This window comes from Balearica regulorum, chromosome Z (genome assembly GCF_011004875.1).
Source record: "Balearica regulorum gibbericeps isolate bBalReg1 chromosome Z, bBalReg1.pri, whole genome shotgun sequence".
Classification (NCBI taxonomy): domain Eukaryota; kingdom Metazoa; phylum Chordata; class Aves; order Gruiformes; family Gruidae; genus Balearica; species Balearica regulorum.
Window position 1 is genome coordinate 59,792,379 of NC_046220.1, and position 27,370 is coordinate 59,819,748.

Consider the following 27,370-nt stretch of genomic DNA (forward strand, 5'->3'; position numbering starts at 1 on the left):
ATGTAAGCTTTTGGAACTCTTCACGTACAGGTAGTCACCTCTAGTGACAAAAAATACAAAGTTCACACATGGCTGAATTTAAGCATTCTTAAAATTTATCACGCACAACATTTCTCTAAGTATTTTTCAAGATCCTCCATACGGATCCATGCAGAAGAGCTATCTTGACCAGTCAAATCCTTTCTGGAAAAATCCTAGAACTCATGAGATAAACACTTTGTTGTTAAGAACTTCTAAATAGGTTTGAAAATCTATTAATATAAATTACCACCAGGATTAAATTAGTGCTGGCCTTTCTGTGAGACTGCCTGAAAGGAGGCAGGGGGGGAGCACAGCAGATGATCTCAAGAATTCCCTTCCAGTTTAAGTTTTTCTATGCATACCATGTTATTGTTGATACAACTTGCTGTGACTGCACGAGTTAGTGGAAGTTACTCATAAAAAAAAAAGCAGCGATGGCACTATCAGAACAGACACAGAAATCAAGGCAAAGACAGTACAAGCTGAAAGGCTAGTTTGCCTCAAGTTGGACTTCCAGCTGCACTTCTGGTCGTTCTTTTGAAGACAGGCTCTAGACCTTCCAACTCCAAAGATGAATCCCACAGATCCACCACTATAGGACTGCCATCAACATCCATTCCTAACCCTGTACACAGAAGTCCCCATTGAAAGTTTGACTTTAGGAATGAAATAACTATAAAGCTTTAAAGTAATGAAGGGTATCTTTAATAAACGCCATCTGTTTTTGACAACCAGCTACAGCAGTATTTTAGAATGTCCAGGCTAGATTAATATAACAAAGCTTAAATCTGTATATATATGAACTTTAATGATACCCATAATTTCTTCGCATCCCTTGACCACATAGGAGAACTTTTAACTTGAGTTCAAGCCTCCACTCTGTTATAAAAAAATTAAACATCTTTGAGGTGTTTTTCCTCATGCAGCTAAAAGCAACTCAGCATCATGTATTGATTTTCACTGTCCTCCCCCATAACTTAATTCACATGGCCAGTTCTTGACAGTTCATTACTTGATGTAATCCAGTGAGTATACAATAAATACTAATTCCTTAGTCCCCTATTCCAGAAAAATCAGCTCTTTTCAGTCCCAGTGGTTAATATATCAAGGAGTCCAAACAGACCCCATCTTTTTCATTCAATTAAAGACTACTGTCACAGGAACCTACCTGTTTTGGAGGGATGACATTATAATCCTACACTTGAAACACTAAAGAAGATATTTTAACAAGCTAATTTAACAAGTCTTCCTCTCATCAAATAAAGGGGAGACACAAGTGTCATCTTATAAAATATCCCTGTAGAATTATCTATCAATCTCTGCCCAGTGTGATAGGAATCATAAAACAAGAGCAGAAGTGGCTGCACCTTTCTGAATACAGCATTCATGTCTCAATACTATGCTTATTCTTATGCTGATCTTCATTGCTGGAAGTACAGTAAGACTACTCAGTGACAGCAGCTTTCCAAATTTATGCTCATAAATCACTGTGGACATTCTATACTACTAGTAGCATTAATCACACACAGAAAATCATTACATTCCCCGTTGCATCCAAATGTGCATATCTAATCTGAATGCCTAAAAGAAAGCTTCATGAAAATCCAATCACCCTTTCCTACAAGGAAACATTACAGCCATCAACAGCACTTCATACCACTCATGTCCTGCTTTGTATTAAGAAGAACTTTTTGAAACACACCTAGGAGATAGGTAGTCACTATGCCTGACTCTGGATCAGCAAGATCAAGGAAAATTAAACTTCCAGTATAGTGAAAGATTGATGAAAAATATTCAAGATTAAGATCCCAAACACATCAAATCAGTGTAACTGAACATTAAACCAGTAAGAAACCTGACTTCCCCTATCTAGCAAAGTAATCACAAGATATACGGTAAAGTTCCACTTATGGCAAAAGTAGTTTTTACACATTATCATCTCAACATTTATTTTATCAGCTATTGGTGTTCTCCTGTGCATTTAAATACACGCTAGTAAGCTTATAGTTAGCAAGACATTACAAGGACATGAAAGTAAAGATTAACTGCGTACTTCAGGAAGTATATTTTAAACATTTATCTTTGTGCATAATTAATTTTCTATTGAAAACACAGGTTTTCAAATATTCAATTTGCTACCAAGTAACTATCAAACCAGACTCATTCATGCTAAAACTCTGGCTTAGAAGAATAACTTCTGAAAAATAAGAGAGAACATAATCACATGACAGTTTCAAAAGTAAATTTCTATATCCTAGACACATGAATTCATCCAATAGTATTCCTGAGCCTCTTACACTTACACAACAATCACTTTAACTGCAGCTACAAATAATTAAGTTTACTAGATTTCAGAGATGCCATCTCAAACCACAATCAAGCAATTAAACTGTCAAATACCACTCTCAAAGCCTAAGCCTGAATAAAAATGGAACAACTAAAATACCAGATTAACTTTTAGAACTGTGCCCACTTTTTATTCCTTCTTTAACTCCATAGTTTCTTTCTCAACATACTCAAGAAGCTCAAGAACTGAAAAGAACACGATGATTCAAGTTACCAGATGTAACAAGTGCCAGATAGAAGAGGAAAAAAGCTATCTGTGAGAAGTTCCAGTGTTACACATTTCTTAGTCAGAAGATAAGCTCGCCAACTTCCCTTCACAAAGTGCAATGTACCAAAACATTCCAGCAGCAATAGCAGCATCACTATAATCTCCCACTTTCCCACCACAAATGGAATTCAGGCTGCTGAGATGTGCTCTACAGCGTGCTCCCAGACACCTTGCTAGTGCTGGCTCCTTGCCACCACCTTTGTGTCTCTGCCTGGTTGGCATGTTAAGCCTCTTGCTAGCGAACCTGAGACCTTTTTGGAAGTCCTGATCAGAGGCCGGTACTACTACAGACTTTCAAAAGTTAACTTAAGCCACAATTCCTAGAAACTGTTGTTGTGCACCATATTTTTTAAGTCAAATCTTGAGCAAGCTTTAAAAGTTTAAACAGTTTAAAAAAAAATTTAAAATAAATGACACAATCTGTTTTAATTTTTAGATGACTGTAATACCTGTCAGAGGTCTAAATGTAAAAGTTGCTTTTTCTTCCAAGCTTTTTTCCAAAATGCATACAGTTGATGCAATCAATCCAATCCAGTCTTTATTTTCAAACCAAGATGCATTTACTAAAATCCTATTTGTAAACTGAATGTTAGTAAGAAAGAAAACTTCTCATCTGTCATTCTTAATTCAGTTTGAAAAAAAAACCACATTCACTGGAATAAGAACATAAATACTAGAATTTAACACTACTACTCTAGGAACTTGTGTGTTATACAAGTCCAGCTACTTTTTCCCTAAATCACATAATTGGACTATCTAACTATCTAACACAGAAAACCTACAGCATGCTTTTTGGCAAGCATTAGTCATAACTAATATATATCATTAATACATAGTCATAACAAATCCATAATTAATACATAAAAAAGGCCAATTCATCTTTTTTGATATTTCATTTATATGTAGGCTCTTTATTCTTACTAGTGTAATACCAGATCTTTTAACATTAGACAAAACCAGCACCACACTAACTTGTTCACAGGAAGAAGCATGTGGTAGACCATTTTCTTTTGGAAACATTCTACAGAGTCATGTTCAGACAGTACAGTCAAAGAACTACTACCCTCTCTCTCAAGTGCAAAATGTGAAGACTGTGATGGATGGTACCTCCTTTGGGAATTTGATCTGGGGTCTTAGGCTGACCCCTGGAAAAACTTTGTAGACTCCAGAGCCAAACTGCATCCCTACCCACAGAAACTTCTAATGTAAGATGTGAAAAGCTGCTTACTGCAGCTGCAAATGAGAACATCTTGTTTTCTTATTAGGAAGTCCTTGCCCTGCTTCACAGCGTTCCACTGGTATCACTAACTTTCTTAACAGATGACATCATAGAATTTGCCATACCCATATTTGCTTTCACCAGACATTAGCCTACAAATATGTAACACCTCAATACATGATAAGATGGCAATAATGAAATAGCACTTACTGTAATCACAGCCTTGCTCAGACAGATAGAGCCTCTGCAGCCATACTCTGTTTCATCTTCAGACTTGTAATAACTGAGTGTGTTGCTTTTCAGAACTACCCATCGATCCTGCCACCCATGAATGTAGTTGGTCCACTGGAAAAAAAATTCCAACAATCAGCTAATAGGAAAACAACAACAACACACAGTGGCTGATATTTTCTCAAGCTTTCAAGCACCAGAAGAAGAAAGCAACTTATTTTTAGAAGTTCCTCCTAATTCTGCTCAGAGCTCCTAAAATAATTTTACAAACTCCTAAAGGTACCAAAACCCAGTTGCTTCAAATGAACAATAAGATAATATGTCTTGATTGCAACTGCATTGTCAAGGCCAGTTAAAATAAAGGTAATAAACATACTGATGACACAAATCGAGGAAAGGGGCAGAGAAGGAAAAAAAAAATAAATCAAACTTAATCACTAAGGTGAGTTTATCCACCTGATTTAAAATCTGAAGTTAGACCAAAAGCCAAACTTAAGTGGAACATGAAATAATTTAATATAAAAGTTAATGTCTACAAAATGATTTTACTGAAGTATCTAGTTCTCTTCATATACATACAAGCATGCCATTATCCTACAGTACAGTATGCAACTATTGTAGTGCCTAGAGTAATCAGTTCTTTACCAATTTAGTATTACCCATAAATATTGTTTTAGGTTTTAATTCCTAACCACTGTCTCATTAAGAAGATACTTGCTTATCAGGAGACATGCAATCATACTTCTGTTACTCAGATTCTTCTAAGGACTCCACAGTCAGACATGGAATGAAACTGATATTCTAGGAACAAGTCCTGGATTCATCCTACAGAGATCTACTAAGAACTGACTAAGAGTTCTGGTTATTAATCTTGTATTTGCAACATCTTCCCAACTGCACTTTGTAGAATCATGCAACACTGATAGAGCATCAGGGATGTTCTGTAACTCTGACTATACATTGAGGCTTGGTCTTCAATCACAGTGCAAAAATTATAAATTAGATAAAAATGGAAACAAAAGCATCAAAAATAGCTTTATCATGCAAGCATTTATTTGATCAGGACAACCGTACTTTGACAAAAAGCTCTGAGAAACAAGCTTTTTTAGCATATAAGTAACCATTATTCATCATTTTGTAATATATGACCAACTACATGTATTGGTTAATACATGCTCCATAACTACATGTTTACTCTAGTAATTACAAGAGGAGATCTAAGGAAAACAAATTCTATAGCTGAGAAATTCTTAACAATTTTGAAATGTAGGTAAGACCTTGATTTGCTCTCCAAAGATAAAGCCCTTTTTGATCTCTTAAATACATTGCCTTGCTAAGTTCAGTATTTCTAAAGAAAGTCTCAGCTGTGCTCAGTACACGAACTGGTAGCACAAGTGGTCATGGAGGTATATTATTTCCTGCCTCCCTCTTTTCCTGTATCTCGTGTTCCCAACTCCTCCCAGATGTGAAAGGCAAAGTCCAAAGTTATCTTGGGCAAAAGAGCAAGGGACAGGGAGGAAAGCACCTTTCCTTCTTTGACAGAGTTAAGTGAGACAAATATAGCAGTCAATCTTGCATTTGCTGTTGCAATCAACGCTTGCTGTTGCAATCAAAATGTGCCATGAATTGAAGGACTCCTTAAAGTACACTGGGTAGAAACAAGGTTTTGGAAAAGGAAAGACCACTTGTTTTTCAAGCATCTAGATTCTTGTGCTCCAAGAAAGGCTCTTCCACATTGAAGTTCTTTCTTCATATCCACCGTAAAATTGTTAGCACGAAATAAAATGGAAAACTGCCTAGAATTCTGAAACCAGCAGGATGTACTTCTAATAAGCTTCTTTTACCAAATTACTCTGTTTCCTTCAAAGGTTCTCTCTTTAATGAAGGGCAAAAGAACTGAAACACTACTAAGCACACAGAGAACTGCAGTCTACTTTTATTGCTTTAGGATTTAATTATACACAATAAGTTAATTAAAAATAAATATTTCCTGAGTAGAAAGTTCAGTATACTACCATTTCATTGATTAGTTTGTCTCAAGTATTACCAAAGCAGCAACTAACAAAAGGTAAACTTATCCCTCAAGCATATTTACTGCAACAGGTTTCACCATTCTTGACTATTCAGATTACATCCCATGTTCTCACAGGAACAGCAGCGTCAGCTACAGCCAGCATAATCATCCAGAAAATAAAAAGTTTGCACATACCTAAGCCACAGAATGTCAGAAGCCATGGCTTCACGTGCTACACCAGTAAGAAACAGCACCTAGGCTTAATATTTAATTTGCCAACATGAAAATCAATTACATCCCACAAATATTAAAGTTTCTAATGATGGGCGCATCTAATTAAAGGAAAACTTTGCAGTGGAAAAACCCCAATAAAACTACACTGAGCAAACCCTCACATTTTAACTGCTGTAACATCTCACATCCGCCTCATCTTCTCCCTCTCCCATCCACTATTAGACGACAAGATCTTACAAATGAAAGCCGAGACCCTTCTTTTCGCCTAACCATTTCTCTCATCTCTAGGGTTAGAAACATTTTCAGGCTGGAAGGAGTTCACCTAGCCCCTCACAAAAAGCAGAGTACTAGCCCCATTATGGCTGTTTTCTCAGCATTCAAAGCCAGTTTATGATCTCTGTGACCTGTGCATCCTACACTGGCTTGTGTCCAGCCTTATGATGTACGGCAGGAAAAAAATTTCAAAAGGCAGTGCTTTAATTCTAAAGATATTTCAACATTATTCTGAAGGTACTTTCTGCAATAAAAAAGTAAATGTGCATTCAAACTTAGTGATTCAACTTCAAAGTACTTCTAAAAATAAAATTTCCCAGTATCACCTGACACATACTTGCAAGTCATCTTCTTTTCAGTGATAAAAAAGGCAAAAATTATGTTTCTTTTTAAAAGGGAAACAAGCTTTAGTGCCATTATCTTCTGCTCCACCACCCGTATCTACTGCTGCAGGAGTATTTTATTGCCCTGTTTTGTTACTTGGACTAAAGGCTGTGCCGCTCCGCTGCCCGCTCCTGGAGAGCGACCACGGGCTGCGTCTGCCTTCGGGAGCTCCCGGGGTGCCGCGGCTCCGGCCCGCACGGGGGCCCGCCGCCGGCTCGACCGGGAGCCTGAGGCGCGGGGGAGACGCCCTCCCCCGGAGCACCCGGCCACCTCCTCCCGAGCCCGGCTCTCCGGAACCTCACGCCGGGCAGCCAGCGGACGACAGGGACACCCGGGCCGGGCGACAGCGGCGCCTCCCCCAGCTGTCTGGCCGCGCTGAAGACGCGCCTGCGGTTCTCCCCTGAGAAAGGGCTTCCTCACCGGGTGGGGATGGGCAGGCGGCAGCTGCGCAGAGGCCCCGGCGGCAGGGATGTGCCAGTGCCCGCGGCTGAGGGAGGGGGCGCGGGCGGCTGGCGCCGGGCGCCGCAGCGGCTGCCTGGCAGGCTCCCTGCCGTCAGGTGGCAACTGCCCCGGCCGTGCCAGCGCCTCCCGCGGAGCTTCCCAGCCCCCCCACCAGGCCCCTCCACCGGCGCCGGGAGCCTCGGCCTGATCCTCCAGAGCGGACAGCAGACAGGCGGACGGGGCTAAGAGCCTGCGCCCAGCCGCGAAGCGGGGAAGCGAGAGGCCGCGGGGCGGGGGAGAGGCGGCTTACCTTGCTGAGCACCCCGCAGAGCTCAACAGGCAGCCCGAGTTCGGTCTCGGGGTCCTCCTCGGAGCCGGAGGAATTCCAGCTCTGGTTGTCCGACATGGAGACCCGAGCCGCAGCCACCGCCGAGCAGGGAAGAGCCGAAACGGCCCCCACCCACAGCAGCCTCAGCCTCCTCCTGCCGAAGGGACGGGAGCGGCGGGCTCTACCTGAGCGGCACCGCTCCGCACCGACGGGTGCCACCAGCGCCGGCCGGTCCCCAGGCACGCAGGCTTGGGCTTCCCCTCACCGTAGCTCCGCGGCCCCCGCCCGTGGTAAGAGCCACAACATAGAGGTGCTGAGGGGGGGGGGAGGAGAAGGAGGAGGAGCGAGCGAGCGAGCGCGCGTCCGCCAGCCGCGCACCCGGCTCAGAGTCCCGCCGCTCCTGCTGCCGCCGCCGCCGCCATCTTACGCGAAGCGGCTGTGCTGTGCCACTATTTACCAGCTCCGCCCCACACCCTCCCTCCTAGCCCGGCTGGCCGGGCCATGCCGGCGCCTGACGGGAGTTGTAGTCTTTCCCCACAAGGCGGGAAGCCCAGGCAACGTTGCCTCTCGGGAAAGGTAGTTTCTGGTGCTCGCTGGGGCAGCACGGCATGCTGGGAGCTGTAGTCCGCCGCGGCGGCCTTCTCCCTCCCGTCGGCGGGTAGCCGCCATCTTGCCTTCGTCGTTTCTGTGGCGCTACCGGCGGGTTACGCCTCCGTGCCCCTGATGAGGTGGGGAACTCCGCTCCTGCTGCCGTCGGGCGAGGGCAGCGGTGCTGCTTAGGGCGATGTTTGCTTTATTTTTTGTGGGGTGAGGAAAGGCTATTTCTGTAGTGAGGTGAAGCGTCTCTCCGGCCCTGCTTGCTTTCTAGTGTGAGAGATGTGGCCTTGTCTTCCCAGCCTCAACCCGGCGGGACTCGGCGGGGCGGGGGGGGGGGGGGGGGGGGGGAATGTGAGCGCCAAACCTTTCCCTTAACAAAAATGGTGGCCGTGGAGGCGCAGGAAGGGGCGGGAGGTGCTGCCGGTTCCCGGGTGAGTCTTGAGGGGAGGGTGGGTCGTCTCGCCGCAGGTAGCGGGTCTCTGCCGCCCGCGCAGGGCTGGCGGCCACCTGCGCCTCTCCCCGAGGCCGCGGGGCGAAGAGGGCGCTGAGGCCCTCGCCCTGCGGGTGGCGGCGATCGCCGTTACGCGCGGTGTGCGGCCGCGGATGGGTTCGGCAGCCCGCTCCTTCCCGGCCGATGGGGCGCCTCTGCTCCGCCCGCTTTCGTTCTGCTTCACTGGCTGTGCCCGAAGGCGTGTGATGAGCAGAGCGGAAAGTGGCGGTCAGCAGTCTCTGTCAGCTGCGAGGTAGCGGTGTCCAGTCTTTTATTTCTCTGATATTTTCGCACTTTAGGGAACGAAATTATAATTTTTTTCTTAACGCTTCCGTCTGACATATATATATATACTTGCCGATATTTATTGGTGGAGAAGTATTTGCAGAAAGGAAAGAAAAAAAAGGCAGTTGAACATGTCACTCCATAATTTATGAACAGATGTAGTGGGTTGAGAAGGACTTGGGATTTGTGCTGGCTCATCTCCTTTCTCGTGATTTCTTAAAACAAAAAAAAGTATGTTAAATAGTGTTGGTCAATTTTGGAACACACACTTCTGGTTATATTGCAAGAGCAATGCTGAACAGTTGTATTTTCTCTGACTTCCTCCTTATGACACATCGTTGTGTAATTTTTCCATGTTGTGCTGCTTGAAAGTTTCCATTGAGGGTTTATTATTTTTTTGAGAGAGCTCTTAGCATTGATACAGCTATTTATATGCATTCTTTATATATGTAGCAGCTAAAAGCTAAATAATACTAGTACCAGCTCGAAGTCTCTGCTATGAAGATATTTACAATGAATGCAGCACTGAGAGTGATTGGTAAAGCAGCATCATTGTCTTAAACAATTAGAAATAAGGACCAGTCACAGGCATCTTAATATTTGTGTAATCACTGGAACACATAGAAAAAATTTTATGTGAGTCTACTGTGGGTGCTATTTTAGACAATTTTCTAATATATAAAATGTTGTTGAGAAACTACGTATTTTGATTCACCAGCTGTTTGGAAGGAAACCAAGCAAATTTTTTTTTCTTAGTGTCTGGTGCAATGTATTGCATCTGCTAAGCAAGCAGAGTGCCTGACTTTTGTATGTATTGATATGTATGAGAATACTTTAGAGAAGAACTATAAATTATGTTGATGAAATTAAGTAATATCACTTGTAAAGCCAGTCATGGTTTCCCCACTAAACTCTGAATGAACTTCTTTCTTTGTCCTGATTGAGAGCAAGAGGTGGAGAGACATGTCTGAGCAAATCTTTTTGGCAGTGGCAGTGATAGGTACTACATAGCCACACGCTGTCATGCTTTTGGTCTAGAACTATTCACGTAGTTCCAGAAGTCTTTTCCTTTTCCTTTTCCTTTCCTTATTGGCTCAAACAAGTGTTAAAAATGCTGTGGGTAGACATTCTTTCAGGTTGTTTAACAAACATACTCATCCTTGTTAGAATATTTGTTAATTATTAATTCTAGCTAATATTTTATAAGCAAACTTTAAATGATTAAATACTGGATGCTGAAAGTTTTGCCTTTTCAACTTTTCATGTAATGCTTTGTCTGTGATAACTAATAGATATTTTTACATCTGCCACATCCTCCTAATATGTCTTATTTTTTTCCATAATGTCACCGGCTTATATTCTTCTAAAAGGTATACTGGGGTTGTGAATAACTTATGTAAATGAACTCTTCTTTCTAATGTTGTGACCCTCTTCTTGATATGTAACTTGCTATTAGTCTTAATGAGATCAGGCCATGTCTACATTAGCACAAACATGGTGCAGTGGGAGTAGGCTTGTAAAGGAAGGGTTTAGGTCTGAGGGCCTGAAGTTAATTCAACTTATATATGCTTTAAGAGCTGTTTCTTCAGACTAGCACTAGTCTAGTCCCATGGAGGACACCTGCATTAGCAATTGTAATGCATCAGGTGTGTTTTGAAAGCACAGTCTTCCAGTTTAGTTTACTTAGAAGATAATCTGGTTTGCCTGCTCCAAGACCGATCTGGGATGCAAACCAGAGCATGGGAAATGGAGATGATCAAACTGATATGCTGATGTAGACCACTCACACCTCTGTACCTCTTTCTATGGCTTTTCCACTGGACCTTTATTTTGCGCGTCACTGCTGTGTTTGTTCTTTCATCACAAGCCCCAGTACTCAATCTGTGCCCCTTCTAGTGTTTTAGAGATTGTGAGAAGTTTACAAATTACTGTTTGAACTGGAAATAGTTAGAATACCTTTGTTAGAATAGTGGAACAGATACTCTTGTTCTGTATTGCTTATATACTACTTGTAATATAAAAATTTTTTTTGAGTTTTACTTCTAAAGATGTCAGTTGTAAACATCATAAAATGGGTAACTTTATAAATACCTGATTTTTTTTCTTCTCCTTGTTTATATCTCTTATTTCCACTATTGTACCTTCTGGTTTAGTGTGTTCATTGTGTGTTATTAAAACACATTCACCACTAGTGTATAAACATGGTTATGTTTGTTCTTAAATTTAAGACTGTTTTTCTTAGGAGGATCCTTGAAGGAGCTTTGTTTATGCCACAGCATATTGCCTAATAGTCCAGAGTCTGGGAGATAAATGATTAAGATAATTTTTTCTAAAACACTTGTGGTCTCTGTTAATCACTGTATTAGGGTTTTTCTTCTAAGTAAAAAAAGTAAACAAAAGATTACTGCTATTTATTAATATATTGTCAATAAACACATCTGTAGAAAGGAGGTTGCAGATAACTACACCACTGCTGGTGTAGTTTTTACTGATGGATGTTGTTAATAATAGTGCAGTTCATTATTTTCTGTATGCATTAAACTGCTAAAATATTTGGTTTTAGTAATCTAAGTGCTAGGAAAACTTGGTTAGAAACTTGAGATAAATCTTTCAGCTTAAAAGGTCTTGTAAAATGCTGAATAGAGACAGAAGAAGATACGACAGTTCTTTGCCCTTTGATTAAGCTTTGAAGTTTTAAAGACATGAGGTTTTTTAGACAGAGAAGCTGAAAGCAGGATTTACAACAGAATCATACTGTATCTTGCCTGCAGTAAATTAATAGGGGATGAGCATTCCACTTGTTTCACTGGCATCACTCTTTGTATAAGTGGCAAACTATTCAAACAGTTTGATGAATGGCATAAAATACGTATTTTGACATTTAATTTTGGACATTGTCAGAAGCAGTCTCTATTTGCTGTTTACTTTGTACTGTGAATTATTTACTTTTTAAAAGGATTGAATTGTCTGTAATTTGTTATATCTTAAAGCTAGTGAGTTCAGAAAAGACATGATTCTAGGGCTTTGTTTTTTGAAGGCTAATTCTAGGTGCTTGTATGTGATCTATGTTTTTGTAAAATGCTGAGTCAGCTGCTACTTGAAAAATAGTCCTATTCAGCTGTGTCAGCTTGGACACTTGGAATTTTCGCTTCCACGAATACTGGCCTGATTTTCTGTTCACTATTAACTTACCACGTACCTTGGCTTATTCCATTTGTAAAAACATTTGCATCTTTTTTTAGAAGATTCCATTTTCTAGGGAACTAGATTTTATTATATATTGAGAGAGAGAGAATAGTGAAACAGCAGTTTTGAACGCACTAGCAGGGAACTTAGGTGGTTAGCACTGTGTGTGTTAAATGCTAGTAACACTGTTTTGCAGTTCCTCCTGCCAGTTCTTTTCTTGTAAATCACTACAGGATTAAAACTGACAGGAGCCCTCTTCTCGGGGCTATTCGGAAACCAGGGCTCTAGTAAATATCAAACCCCCTGTGGCTGAAAAGAATTGAGCACATAGTTCAGAAGAACAGTCTGATGTGCTTGCTTGCACATGTCTTTGTTTGTTGGTGGTTTATCCTGCTGAGAAGGAGAGACTTTAGAGCAGCTAATACTTAAATCATTATTGGAGGAACATGTTTTTACAAGGAAATGAGAGTTAAGGAGTTTGTTAAATTTGATCCTGTCAGCTAGAATGTTTCCTTGCCAAATAAATACTCAGAAAAGACAGGTGCACTTCTTGTTGGAAAGTATGTAATGTAATGCTGCTGTTTTGGGATTAAATCCTTATCCATGTAATGGATAAATTAAGTAGTATGAAATCAAATGTGCTACTGAAGTTTGTAGTATAACCTTTTTGATTTTCAGAAATGTAAAAAAATAATCTAGTGGGGTTGAGTTTTCATAGATGTTGAATGTATATTTTTTCTTGTCTTAGAAATTCAAGAAATAAAGCAATGCATGTGTGGGAAAACCGTTGTTCAAGTGACCTGACTATTGGTACATGAATTTCTATACCAAGGTGGGTTAGGTGGGTTTTAGTTCTTTAGTGATGGTGACTCGAACAGTTTCATGTGCGGACTAAAGGAGGATATTTCTGTGCAGTGAGTGGAATAAGAAGTATAGCTATGTGGCCACCCGTTCAATCTTAAGTAGCAATTTGAGTTAAAAAAAAGTGGTGTCCATTATAAACGTTGATTTAGATGAGTTCTAGTCTTATTGGGAAGGTCTCATATAGTCTCATTTATTACTTATAGTAGTATTTCAGTGGTACCCAGAGGCTTTGTTTAAAGGTGGCCTGTGAGTGGTTTCCAGTTGTAATAATTTCCAGTGCAAGGGAGACATTTGAAGGGTTGGGATTGAGAGTTACTCTTGAATCAGTCTGCTTGGCTTCACTCTTCAATTCTTTGTTCTTCAAGTATTCTTCAATGTTTGGCAAAAAGTAATGAAGTAGATAAAGTATTTCATGCCTACTTGTGAAGTATAATCTTTAGTACAATCTTTAGTTCACTTCTGCCCAAGATTATCCCTGTTCACTTACGGTGGAGTTTAACAGCTTTACGCACCTCTTGTCAAAACAGTTTTTGTTAGGTTTTGTTTGTTTTTTTCAGAATGACTTGATTTCTTATCCTTTGATTCAGTAGGTGTATAACTTTATACATGAGTACTCTTTGGAGTATATTTTATATTTTACATTTATATAAACCAAAAGTTTTTGCATATGGGTGAGTAGGAGGTTCCTGTCTGAGCTGTAGATCAGTAACTGCTCATTAGTTTATGGTTTTTGGTAGAGGAAGCTGCTTAAAGTACTGCGCTTAATTCCATCTCAATATAAAATAAAGTGACTGCAAAGAATAGTTATTAGTAACTTTTTTTTTGGTAGCATTCTCACATACTTAACCAGCTTGCTTATTTTCGTTTATGTTGCTTGTATTGGCTTATGAGGTTTTTTGTTGGCTTAAGTGTGTATTATGGTGAGGTGGTGGCCCAGCAAAGTTTTATGACAAGTGTATTTTTTGAAGTAACTGAAATTGCCTCTTTTAGAGTCTTAAACTACTGAATTACCCTTATACTGAAGATATGTTAAAGCTGGGTGTTTCATATTTGACTTTTGAGGATCTTATGAACACTTGTGAAGTGTTGTAGGAGTTTCATATTATTCACAACCGTTTTCTACCTGGATGTGATTATTTTAATAATTGTTTTATGGAAGAAATTTTTCCATCTCACACTTGCACTGAGTGCTCCAGACTTTAGTAATATTTGATAATGGGTCATTTGTAAAGTTTTCAGAAGAGAAAAAAAAAAAAAAAAGCCCAGGGATCTCATGTGTGTATGTTGTTATTTGAAAGGATGTTTTTTTCTGTCTTTTTCTTCTCTTAGATGTTTTTGGTATACTGCTAAATTCAGAGGCATTTCTCTTTTGAACATAGAGTGATCCATACTACACCACACTGGATTTTAGCCAAAAGCCTGAGAAGTGATCCTTTGTGGTCAAAAGTGGATGAAATAAGTCCTAACTTTGTTAATTGTTTATTGTACTTTCAGTGCTTTTACAAAACTTCTATTAACATCTTGACCTTGTCATTGAAATTGAGTAATATTGATTTTCTTCTGCTGCAGCCTATGTAATCACAAGACTTCTGAAGCTAACCCTTCATCCATTCTCTACATCTGTATGTGAAGTTAGCTGTTGTAATTTTGTTTTCTTCTTGCTAAAGTAAGAATAGAAGAATTTAAATAAAGGAATCTTTAAAACATTTTAATCTAGGGAAAATGGGAAGTTTATTTTGGGCTCATACTACAATAAATGAGATGTCAGATTTTGATGAAATGTTATTGGAGGCTTTTATGAGTTTTACTGAAATTAAAGCAACTATTTAATTTAGATCCTGGTTTTAGCCCTCCTAAAAATAATAATTAGAAAATTGCGTAGAAAGGTCTTTAACAATTGTGTTGCTATTTCTGACATCAGTGCTTTTTTACACACTGCGGAGACTTACTTGGGGCAATTAGGGTGTAAAAAATGGTCCTTTACATCTGTAAAATATGTCTTGATTCCTACATTTAGCTTTTGAGCTCTGGAGGAAGTAGTCAGTTGTGTATCATAGTAACTTCTTTGCATCTCATTATTGGCATGAGCATCTGTGGTAGCAAAGATGTCAGAATTTGATTTTCTTTGAGGACTGGTACACAATTTTCGTGCATCAAATTATAATTCAGTATGTAAATAAATTCTTTTTCAAGCTTTTCCATACTGGTGTCATTTTCCAGTCCTACTATTTCTAGGTCATTAACGCTATCAGTAAAAGGCCAACTGTTGTATACTATATAACCCTGTCTGGCTGGTTCAGTTGAGATTCTGTGCCTGCTCCTGGAAGAGCTTGATAGAGGCTTTATTAGTGGTCTTTTTCCACTTGTAAGCATCCCAGGTTACTAACAAAGCTTCTCACACAGTAATACTATTCTGTGGTTCCTCTCCACTTTTTTGTTTTGTATTAATTGTTGACTTCCACTGGTGAAGTCTTCCTCTTTACCTTTAGAAGTCCTTCCAGCAGCAATTGGAAATTTGCTTTCTCCACTTATGGATGCTTCTCCTGCTCCCTTCCATTCCCAAATCACAGGAATAATAGGTTAGTATTTAATTGTAGACTGCCTTCACAGACTTCTCTGATTTCACACCTTACTTAGTACGATGCTGAGAAAGATTTAACGTGTCGTGTTAGAGCAAACAGCTCAGTCTTGCAGCAGTTTATTGAGGTGACAGCATGCCAAAAATATGTCACTCTGCCTAGACGGTCCTGAGTTAGTGTTTAAGTGATTCTAAACCTCTACCTACTTTTTCTTAGTAGTTGTAGCAAAAAATTTATGAAATTGTGTCACCACAAGCTAAATGTTGTCTCTATGTCAATTTACCATTAAAACAGTTATTACTTGTCCTTACCAGTTTCTATGCTGACATTTTTTTTGCATTTGCATACTGTTTCAAACTGTGCTTCTCCTATGTTTCCTTTAAATATTTACATTTTCATTTTGTCTATCTGAGATGATCCACTGGTTTTATCTGCCAGTGCTATATCATAGAATCATAGAATGGTTTGGATTGGAAGGGACCTTAAGGATCATTTAGTTCTACCCCACCTGCCGTGGGCAGGGACACTCTCACTAGATCAGGTTGCCTTATTGTAGCTTTTGTGATTCATTTCAGTAGGCTCAGGGTTTTGCATATTTTTTTTCAGGCATGTTAATCTGTAACCAAGATAATCTTTAGGTTCTGTTTAGATGCTGAAAATTGTATCAGTTGTTATTCACATTTTCTCTTCTGTACACCTTTAATCTTTGGTAGAAGACTAATGTCATGTCCTCAAATAAATATTTTCTTCTTAATTCCAAGTAAGGTATTATTTGATATTTATACACTTTATGATTTGGTACCAGCAATGTATTTGTTCCAGACAAGAAGCTGTAAAGATAAAACACATCAGGAGACCACCATTCATGAGACTTTTTGAAAGACAAATGTTTTTTCCATCACTGGTGTCATCATGATAATTTCTTTTCTCGCTGGATATATAACTGTGATAGAGGAGGCTTTTGACTGACATGAATTAGTGTTTAAAGCTTCTGCTATAAAACTGATCCTTTAAGAATGATCTGAATGGGGGTGGGTGGGGGGAAGAGTTGTATGTGCTAGGGACGCTTTCAGGAATTAAGGAACAGCTAAAAATGTTGCAAAGACTGGAATAGGAAATGGAAGCAATCTTGTGTTCATTCCAACTCAAGAAGTTGAGTTGAGGGAAAGAGTGATAAAAGAACAAGGGGAATAGTGGAGGGGCATTTACCTTGAGGAAAATATTTATTGGGAATTGTGCCCGTAACTTACCAGAGATTGCCAGTAACAATGGAATTATTGTGGAGCTAATTGATACAGGGGTGCTTATGAGCTTGAGATGAAACTTGGAATGTTGTGTGGGATGCAATGCTTTTTCCTTCGATTGAAGTCTAGCAAACCTGGTAAATATGTATGTTAACTGTAAGAGATTTTTCTACTCTAGGTGAAAAAATTATGAAAATATTCATCATCATGGTGTTTTATTTGATAGATACACATAAGAGCTATGAAGTCACTCCCATTCCTAGTTGCCGTCATAGTAGCTCAACTGCTACTAAAGGGTTAAGAGAAGAGTTCTGGTCTGTACCTCACCTTCTGTTCCTTGAAATACAACAAGCTGGAGATAAACACAGCATTACTTGGCTGATGATGGTGGTTTTGCCCCAGCCTGCAGCTACGCCCCACACAGCCATTCACTCACTGCCCCCCAGCAGAATGGGGGAGAGAATCAGAAGGGTGAAAGTGAGAAAACTTGTAGGTTGAGATATAGACAGTTTAATAAGTAAAGCAAAAGCCATGCACAAGCAAAGCAAAACAAGGAATTCATTTACTACTTCTCATCACAGGCAGGTGTTCAGCCATCTCCAGGACGCAGGGCTCCATCACCTGTAATGGTTACTTGGGAGGACAAACACCATCACTCTGAACTCCCCACCCCGTTCCTTCTTCTTCCCCCAGCTTTATATGCTGAGTGTGATGTCATATGGTATGGAATATCCCTTTGGTCAGCTGGGGTCAGCTGTCCCAGCTGTGTCCCCTCCCACCTTCTTGTGCATCCACAGCCTACTCACTGGTTGGGTGGGGTGAGAAGCAGAAGAGGCCTGGCACTGTGTAAGCACTGCTCAGCAGTAGTGAAAACATTCCTGTATTATCAACACTGTTTTCAGCACAAATCCAAAACACAGCCCCATACCAGCTACTATGAAGAAAATTAACTCTCTCTCAGGCAAAATCAGCACACTGATCTTGCATCTTCAGAAGACATCATAAATAATAATCTGAATTAATAGAATTTTATTAGAAGTGGGATATTTTTGTCAGAACATGTTTTTAAAGATGCCTTTCTTTAATATCTTGACTTCAGTTTGCTAGTATGTTTCAGGAGAAGATCTTCAGGAAAATATGAACATTGCCACCATTAATTTTAAAGTCACCCATGTGGTCCTTTAATGGCAAAAATTCATCTCTAAATACAAAAATACATAATGACCTCCTTCAGTTTGGCTGCTAATGAGGCCCACTTAAGTCCTGGAGTGGGAAAGTGACATTTAAAGAAAAAATTTAACAGTCTTAGATTTGTGTAATTTGTGGTTGTTCATAGAGCTGCTGTATGTGCCTGAAGGGTGTGGCTTCTCCATACAGGAAGGGCTACTGTCACGGGGAGCAGTTTGAAGGGGAGGTTTAGGAGTGAATGTGCTTCCTGCATGAGAGTAAAGCTTATGAGTCAGCAACTTGGAGTAGGAAGACATTCTTTCTGTATGCTTTTCCAGTAATAAATACATGTTAAGTAATTTATACCAGTATCACACTTGGATTCTGCTTGTTTTAATCTGGCAAAAATAAGACTATAAGTTTATGCTACAGAAGGTAAAATTAGTTTTCTTTAGTTTTTTAAGCTCAATTTAATAACAAGATAATTTACCATGTAATTAGAGCCTGTTAAAGGATTCAGCTATTCGCTTTCATAAGCAACAAGGGAAGATGTGGGAAGTTCACATATCAGAAGTATCTGCATGCGTAAGAAATTACTGATGGCAGTAATTAAGTAGTAAAGGCTTGATAAGTTCTATTAGTTGGATGCCATGGCTCTACAAATTAATGGAAAAAAGAATGCCTTAATTTTACCCTGAATTAAACAATAGGGTTTTATTCAAAACTTAATTGAAGCCATCTGTTTCTAAAAGATGAGCTTTAACACAAACAAAAGGTTTGAATTTGAGCTAGAAATTACTGGTTAAAGATTCTATGGCTTGTCTCAAGCAGGAATGAGGATTAAATGAACAATGGTTTTCTGCAACTTAAATAATTCCATTTCTTTTCTTTTAATGTAATAATCTAATGAGCAGTATTGTGTGTTTAAGGCAGTGTTGTTTCATCTGACAGGATAACATACAGTCATAAATCTCATGAGCACGTGTAAGGTACTAGCCTTTACCTGAAGTTGTTGGTGCTCAATTACCTCTGTAAGGGAGCTCTTAAAAAGAGTATATTTTTAAGTTAATAAAAAAGGAAGATCTTATTGTCTCCAAGCACTGATAGACTTACAGGTGGCCATATGTGGTGAGCATTGCTGGTCAGCCATTTTACAGGAATACAAGCCTTCATATTTGTGATAAGTATGTTGTTTTCTGAAGAAGTATAAAATGCTTATTCAATAAATACAGAAAATGAATTCCTTTTTTTTATTATTGTTCAGCTGGAACTTAGAAACAAATGTATTTTTTAAATTCTTTTTTTCAGGTATTAAGTCTTAAAAAGAGATACTTGTTTTCAGGAAGTGCTATGGAAGACATGAAAAAAGTTGGTAACAGCTCTTGCAATGATGTTCTACTTAGAATGGGCCTCAATGATAACAAAGCTGGAATGCAAGGTTTGGATAAAGAGAAAATCAATAAAATCATCATGGAAGCTACCAAGGTTGGTTTGATTACTCTTTTTGTGGTGCTTTATCTGTTGTCCAGTATCATAAAGCCCTCTTCCTCCCTTCCCTGAATTTTATCCCTCACATGTGTAAATGGAGGGCAGCTTCTAAGAAGAAATGCATGTGTGGGGAGGAAGTGGAGGGCCTTAGCAACTGAGTACATCCTTATAGGTGCTCCCTTTTTACCCAAAGCGGTACATAAATATCACAGCGTTCTCCAGAGGTAATTGTGAAGGTTTCATCTTCCTTAGGCCTCTTGTTTTCCCCTTTTCTATTGCTTTTGCCCACCCCATCGTTAATCAGCCAAGCAGATCTACCTCTTGGTTATCTTCCTGTAACTGATGGATTTGATGTAATCGGGTTTTTCTAGTACTTACAGTAGAATTTCTTTGTGCTTACTGCATGTCTTCTTCACCGTCTTCTCTGTATTCAAGAGAGGTGGCCAGTAGCACGCAACTTTGTACCAAAGATCCACAGAGGACCCCACAAATCTACAAAGCACTGAAATACTAGTCCTCTTGTTATTGGAGAGTCTTAATGTAGAACTGTGTGGGGATAACACTTTATTTGAGCAACTCTGGATTTTCTTATTTTTCCTTGCACAAATGTGTATTTCATTTGGCTCTAGGTTATGTGCTTGATATTTTGCTCATGAATTCTGTGTTGACTACTATTGCTCTGTGGTAAACTGCAGGGGTGGGGGAAGCAGAAAAGATACCACAAACAGATCTTATTTGGCAAACTTTTTTTGCTTGCATTTTCATTTTGATGATACTTTATATGCTATCAAGTCCCTTATTCATTAGATGTTTGTTCTACTTAGTCTATTCACTCTTTCTTGAAAACTTAGCGCTTTGTCAGACATATCCCTAATAATGATATTTAGATAAATTATTTTGTCAGAATATTTACTGTTTCATTTCGTGGCATTAAATAGAATGGACTGGAAAACAGGCTTTCAAAACTGGTATACAGGCATCTATGTATTAGAATATATTTCTGTCAAAAAAAGCAAGAGAATATAAATACCAGGTATAGCTTGAGAAATCTGAAAAGAAGTCCTGAGTTTTTTTCTTAAGCTTTTCTTTAGCCTTTAAAATTACACCTACAAACACTACCCACAATTGTATTGCAACAAAATTTTGCGGCTTTTCCACTATGAAATACTGCAAGAGACTTAAAAAAAAAAACCCAGCTTAATAACAATCCTAAGTATTGTGTTGCTCCCAACACCAGTATTTCAGTACTTATTTCTTTCAGTGAGTCTCAACAAGTCATGTTTAATTGCAGAGGGGAGAAAAGATGAAATGCATGTCTGACATTAAAAGAAAACACATGCTAATTTCTTCTAAGTAGATTTCTTCTAAGCAATGATAGGACATGTTACAGTCTTGCCATTCATCCTTTTTATCATTATTATAAAAGTGGATATTTTTACTTTTTATATAAATGCCTGATTGTTATTTGACTATGAATTCCTGGCACCAGTGACAGTTTGGTAGTCAGAGGCTTAGATCTAAAAATTTGTCCACTTTTGCAGATTTTATCAGGTGGTTCAATAAAAGACATTACCTCTTCCTGCAAACATTACTTCTCTTGTAAGCTAAGCAAATGTTGCAAGAAAAGTATTTTATTTCCTGGTTTTGAATTTTTCTGTTTTCTATTTCTATTTAATATGTGCCCTCTTGTCTTTGTAATGAGTCAGGAAGGGACGTCATATGTTCAGTACATGATTGTTGTCTTTTTACAATGTCATTATTTATTTCCATGTAGATTAAACTATAGGAAAGTCTGGCAAAATGCTTAAATTTTTATTTATTTCTCTTTTTTTGTTTGTTTTTTGTTTTATACTCCTTATCTTGGAGATATTGCAAAGAATGATTTGACTTTTATCTACTATTTTGGAATTTTTGTTGTCAAGTGTTAGAACAGGTAAACATAGTAAGTTCTCTAAATAGTCCCTTATATACAGATCTGAGTATAGAGGATCAGGGAAGGAGAAATATATTTATGTTGGTTGAGGAGAGAGATGTAAAGCACTACTGGTCTATTTTGGGTATCATTTATATGAAAATTCAAAGTATACATTAGAAAACATTACTGTGTTTTACATTTTCTGTATTTAAAGATCAAATATGGTTGTTTATAGGAGAAGACAAATAAAAACCTTAGTGTTTTTACAATTTTCTTCCAGGGTTCTAGATTTTATGAAAATGAAGTTAAAAAAGATCAGCAAGTTAACCAACGAATTGAAAAAATGATGCAGCTAAAAGAGAAAATTACAACACAACAGCTCTTGAAAGCACAGCTGCAGGTACTAAGCTTGTAAAGACTTTTTGGAGTAAAAGGTGAATGATAAATTTTGGCGCATTTTAGTTTATTGTGCTTTTCACCAGAACTTAATGCAATGTTAACTACCATTTTGATGTTATGTCATGCAAGTAAAAAGTACACAATGTTTTGATGATGTAATCTTAATAAAAACTTGCTAGAAGAATAGATTGTAAAATCACTCCAAAGTGTTCTCTAAATGAGTAAAATGAGGCAAAGTAATGCCTGTTCTTCTAAGTCTGATCAGTTTAAAGGAATGTCATTACGGTTTATGTAAAAGTTTTGTTAAATACCTTGTTAATAAGTATCATATCAGTCTTGAGTTTACTTTCTGTTTTTATAGTATATGTTTGTTTGTGTTCAGTGGCCTGCAATGGGATGAGGGGATCACAGTTGTCAACACTTCTGGATATATTTATACTTATTTATACTAATTAATGAAAAAATCATCATGGCAAGCTGTCACAAGAAATACAAGTGGCCTGAACTAGAAAGATGAAGAGGCTATTTCTCTTTTCAAATGCTTATGATAGATAATAAGATTCAAAGTATTATTGTGTATGAAAGGTTGTTAAAAGAAAACAATGGCACCAAGGTTGCATGCTAAACTTTCTTAGGCGTGACAGAATTAAAGTTGCTTGTAGAAGCTTAATTCCTTTCCTTTTTCTTTTGTACTGAGATTCAATCTTTAATTACATGATTGCTTGCTATTTTTCCCTAACAGGATTCCTGCTTCATTCAGTGCACAGTGCAGATAGTGTTCACTGAGTGGGCAATTATTCAATATTTACTGTTGTCCTCATTGTTCAATGGGTGGCCCCAAGCTTTATTTGTTGTACACTAGTCTAATCCAGCTTTGAATGCAGAATTACTGACTTCCTCATAGGCTTTTCTATGTTGTACGCCACATAGTATGAATTCTTTAAATTATTCTTGCAGTACTCCAGTAAAGTAGGGTGATATTTTTGTTTTGTAGACAAGGAGCTGAAGCACATGAAGATTAAACACATCCATTAATTTTGAATGCCATTGTGAGCATTATAGATCCTGAGCTTTGGTGTATAATCTTTTTTTGTTCATTGCAGATTTGCAAATCACTTCTGTAAATTGGATGCCAGTGTCTCAAATTTGTGCCCAGAAAAGCTTGCAATTATTGAACACCTCTGAAAAGTTTGTTATAAGCCTGTATGCCTGAACTGGTTTTAGTTAATCTTTAACGTGGATCAGTTATGTCTCTTCTTGTCCAGGTTGTGGGGTTTTTTGTTTGGTTTTTTGGGTAGCTTTTAAGTCAATTGTGAAAAAATATGTCCTTCACCACAGAACTTCTTATTTTACAGAGAATCATCTTTCTTATAAAATGAATTACATTAATGACACATCCTATGAAATTAGGATATGGTTATGTAATTAAAGAGTATATAGTGAAAGCCAATAAATTTGAATTGCTCATGCTGTCTTTTTCTGAACTTGATTCTTTGATCATGCAACATAATGTTATTTACTGTTAATGGTTGGTATGAAAATCCCTTTCTGGAGAAGAAAAGCTTCAAAAAAGAGAGAATTTTTTCATGTGGGTCCTATGCGGACCTGAGGTTCAAACCCCATGTTTGAAATCTTTATGCCACTTGCTCAAATAGCAGTTGTCTTTATTTCCAATGGAGTAACTGTTAAGTCAGCTGTCATACTGCATGAGAACTGTCATTAGAGGGGGATAACATGCACATTTTTTTGCTGGCTAATTTTAGATCTTTGCTGTTACAAAAACATATCAAAATCTTGGATTTTGGTTCCATCCTCTGTATGCAGATAAGCTCTGGTTCATGATTGTGGTTGCCCTCATTTCTTCATCACAAGTTCTGACCCTTCAGCTCTCTCCTCTCCTTTCTTTTAATTTATCCTATCCTGAATTTTCCTTTTCTTGTCCCACATCCCCAGATTACCATCAATCCTCTTTCCAAAGCAGTGCTTGTCTATGCCCCCAGCGTCTCCACTGAAGTCCCCAGTCTCCTGGCCTAGCCAGTCTTTATCTGTGTCTGATATCCTAAATGTCTCTTCCTTTCACTCACCTGCCAGCTGCTCTTCCCCAGGCCATTATTTCCACCTTTAACTTTGCAAGTCTTGTTTGTCCTATTTGGTTTTCTTAATATGTGCTGTGTGTTAATAAGCTTCTTTATGTCTTCAGATATGGATATAGTCAGCTCTCGTTACCTGCTTTACTTCTTTATTGTTGTTGGCTATCAAGTTCTTTAACTCTTCTTAGTACTACCTTCTGATATACCATGAGAGAATTTATTCTCCTCAAATTTGTAAGTGGGAAGTACTCCAGAATTAGAAATGTATCCATATATTTATTTCTATGAATGCTGCAAGTTCTCATCAGCAGATCAAGGCAAGTTTGTAGGATGGTTAGAGGCTCAGATATGACTTCCTAAGTGTAAGTGCTGTAATGTAAAAAAAATAAAAACCCCCTCACTTACTAGATTTGTTGGACAAAATCCTGGTTGCATGGTGCAAACAGTAAAAGAAATAAAATGTAGAATCTGCAATGTAACGCTGTCTTTCTCACCACTAGAGTGTGTGTATGCCAGGGAATTTGTGAAGAGTATTTCTCATATTTTTACAGATTTCCTTAGAAAGGCACTTACACCATTGATTTTACAAATATCAGAGATTAGAAAGTACTTGTAAATCTTCTTAAAACTGCCATTTCCCTGTACAAATATTGCTTTGGGTTTTCTTCCTTTTTTTTTTTTAATAATCGGAAATGTGAAAGGTAGTTTGAAGTTTTCCTAATGAATGTCATTTTTGTCTTTTAAGGGAAATTGTATTCTGACCAGTTTCATGTAATTCTTAATTTTTAAAAACTTTTCTGTAACAGACTGAGATTACCCTAACAACCTAGAGTGGAATTGCTTGACATAATATTTTATTAATAAAGGCTGAGAGACTAGGGATTGTTCAGCCTGAAGAAAAGGCAGCTCCTGGGAGATCTAATTGTGGCTTACCAGTATCTAAAGGGGGCCTACAGGAAGGATGGTGAGGGACTGTTTATCAGGGAGTGTAGTGACAGGACAAGGAGTGATGGGTTTAAGCTGAAGGAGGGTCGATTTAGATTAGATGTTAGAAATTCTTTACTGTGAGGGTGGTGAGGCACTGGACCAGGTTGCCCAGAGAGGTTGTGGATGCCCCATCCCTGGAAGTGTTCAAGGCCAGGTTGGATGAGGCTTTGGGCAACCTGGTCTAGTGGAGGGTGTCCCTGCCCATGGCAGGGGGGTTGGAACTAGATGATCTTTGAGGTCCCTTCCAACCCAAACCATTCGATGATTCTATGATTTTTAAAACTATCCAGCTACATACAGATTTGCAGACTGCTGTACTGAGTTTGCTATTTTTATCCATGTGGATTTTATCCCAAATGTTTATTCTGTAAATAGTTACTATTTTCTTAGAATAGTATCACTGTTTGTTAATCTCTTCACCTTGTGAGGTGCTTGTACAAATGTAAAAGAGGTTTTTGCATAATCTTTTCTGTCTTACTTTGATAAAACTTGTATTTTGCATCATGGGATAAGAAAGAATGAGAAGTTACTCATTAAATTGTCTAAAAGCCACTATAAGTAAGATTAAACTTCTAATTACAGTTTGTACTTTTTAGTAGTTTTTTTCATCTAGCTTAGAAATAAAAAAGTATCTCTTTTTATCTTCAAAGGAAAATTGAAAGCAGCTATTAAAAACTTGTCAACCTGGCTTGCATTTAAGGAACTATTCCATAACTTTCTGTATCTTACTAAGGAAACATTTGTAGGTGCCCAGAATTCTCTGAGTATGTCTGGATGTGTTTTGTCTTGGCATATTAGTTTATCAGTTGCTTTTGCTGAAGAGTTAGCTTTTTGTATTTCCAGTTAGTTTAATGTAATTGTACTTCATTCCTTAGATGCATGTGTTAGCTGATAAGTGATTTTCATGTTAGAAATATATTTGGGGAGAAAAAGCAAAAAGTTTGTTATAAATGTGATAAATTGAAATATAGAAATTACGTAACTAGAGGAGCAATTGACAGTATTAATTAAGCCATTTGAATTTGAGAGTAACCTAAAAATTATATGTATAGTTCAAAACAAGGATGCTTTTCATTATTTTAGTGTAACTTTAACCCTTGCTGAATTAGTTGCATAATGAAAATAATGTAAATTTTTCACTTTTTTTTGTTGTTGTTTGAATGGCTTTCCCCTTTTGCTTTTAATTTGTCTAAACCAGTTTTCTCAGATTCAGAGAGTATACTGTGCTCTTCTGTATGGAATAGGCTAGTTTGAGGCCCTATTCTAGCCTTTCATCTCTCAAATTAGCTTGGAACAAAACAGAAAAGACTTTGTAAATCATTACTCAGCAATATAGTTAGAACATTCATAGCCACTTGCCTTGGCTTAAGTGTCTTCAGCTCCAGAGATGGGTTTTTGCATAAGATTTTAATGTTTTTTATTAAGTAGCTCTGTCGAGGGCAAAAAAGAGAGAAACTGTCTTCAAGTAACCATGAAATTGCACGTAAACTTTCTTCTCCAGGACTATAAACTCGTTGCAATCAATCCAGAGATGTTTCTGTAATGGTACCTTGATGTCATGAATGTCTGTGTGTGTCCTTATGCTTGCAAGTGCAGTGGATCTTTGCTTCCTTTTCACTACTTGAGTTTCTTGAACTCTATTATGCCTATTTGTTGGGTTTTTTTCCAGCAGTAGCAACCTTTTGTGGTGTAAAGAGAGGTTAGCGTAGTCGTTAGTGTGGTTAGATAATCATAGTTTGATAGCACTTCCTTTTTTTTTTAAATATTTTTCTCTTTCACTTCTAGAATGCTGTGTAGTACTGCCGACATAGTCCTCTTAAATCAGTAGACCTTATAAATCACCTGTCAAATAATGCATTCATGCTTTCTGGTGACACTCACAGTTCATACTTCATTCACAGTTGAAAGATATTTCAGAAACAAGCACATGATCTGCAAGTCTTTTGGTAAAAGAATGTAAGCAAATTAAGCACAATTACAGTATTTCATAGAGAAGTGTGTGTGCGCTTGGCCTCGGCTTCACAACACCATGGAGCCAATGAAGCAGGAGTACTGCTCACAGTCTACCAGTAGACAACAGATACATCTTTAACTCTTGGATTGAAACACACTTTCTATGTACAGGCTTTTCTTTAAAAGTCACCTTGCGGTTTTGCTAGCAATCCAGCCTAATGGCATCTGGATTCCTGTAACAAATACTGAAGAATTTTATGAAGGGATTAACAGTAGCTTACTTAGCAGTACACGAACCTGTTTGAGACCTTATTTCTGCCAAGACAAGATAGATGGATCTGCCCTGTGAGCTGTTCTTCTCTTCACC

At 38.4% G+C, this 27,370-nt stretch overlaps 2 protein-coding genes across 5 annotated transcripts in view; one reads left to right on the forward strand and one right to left on the reverse strand.

Annotated features, from left to right (window-relative positions):
* The window catches only part of CERT1 (ceramide transporter 1), an 81,842-nt gene extending 73,627 nt beyond the window's left edge, over positions 1–8,215 (reverse strand). Inside the window, exons 1-2 of one of the 2 annotated variants that reach the window (XM_075741188.1) lie at positions 7,742–8,215; positions 4,065–4,199 (exon numbers count right to left, since the gene is read on the reverse strand). In XM_075741188.1, the coding sequence (XP_075597303.1) occupies positions 4,065–4,199; positions 7,742–7,837 (231 nt within the window). In that variant the 5' untranslated portion in view covers positions 7,838–8,215. The remainder of the gene's footprint in view (positions 1–4,064; positions 4,200–7,741) is intronic. The other variant, XM_075741187.1, reaches the window with a different exon arrangement.
* A 151-nt stretch (positions 8,216–8,366) lies between these two features.
* Positions 8,367–27,370, forward strand: part of POLK (DNA polymerase kappa) — a 36,799-nt gene continuing 17,795 nt past the window's right edge. Inside the window, exons 1-3 of one of the 3 annotated variants that reach the window (XM_075741182.1) lie at positions 8,367–8,487; positions 19,480–19,656; positions 21,855–21,974. In XM_075741182.1, the coding sequence (XP_075597297.1) occupies positions 19,522–19,656; positions 21,855–21,974 (255 nt within the window). In that variant the 5' untranslated portion in view covers positions 8,367–8,487; positions 19,480–19,521. Of the gene's footprint in view, positions 8,488–8,796; positions 9,100–15,435; positions 15,761–19,479; positions 19,657–21,854; positions 21,975–27,370 lie in introns of those variants that run through there. The other 2 variants (XM_075741183.1, XM_075741180.1) reach the window with 2 other exon arrangements.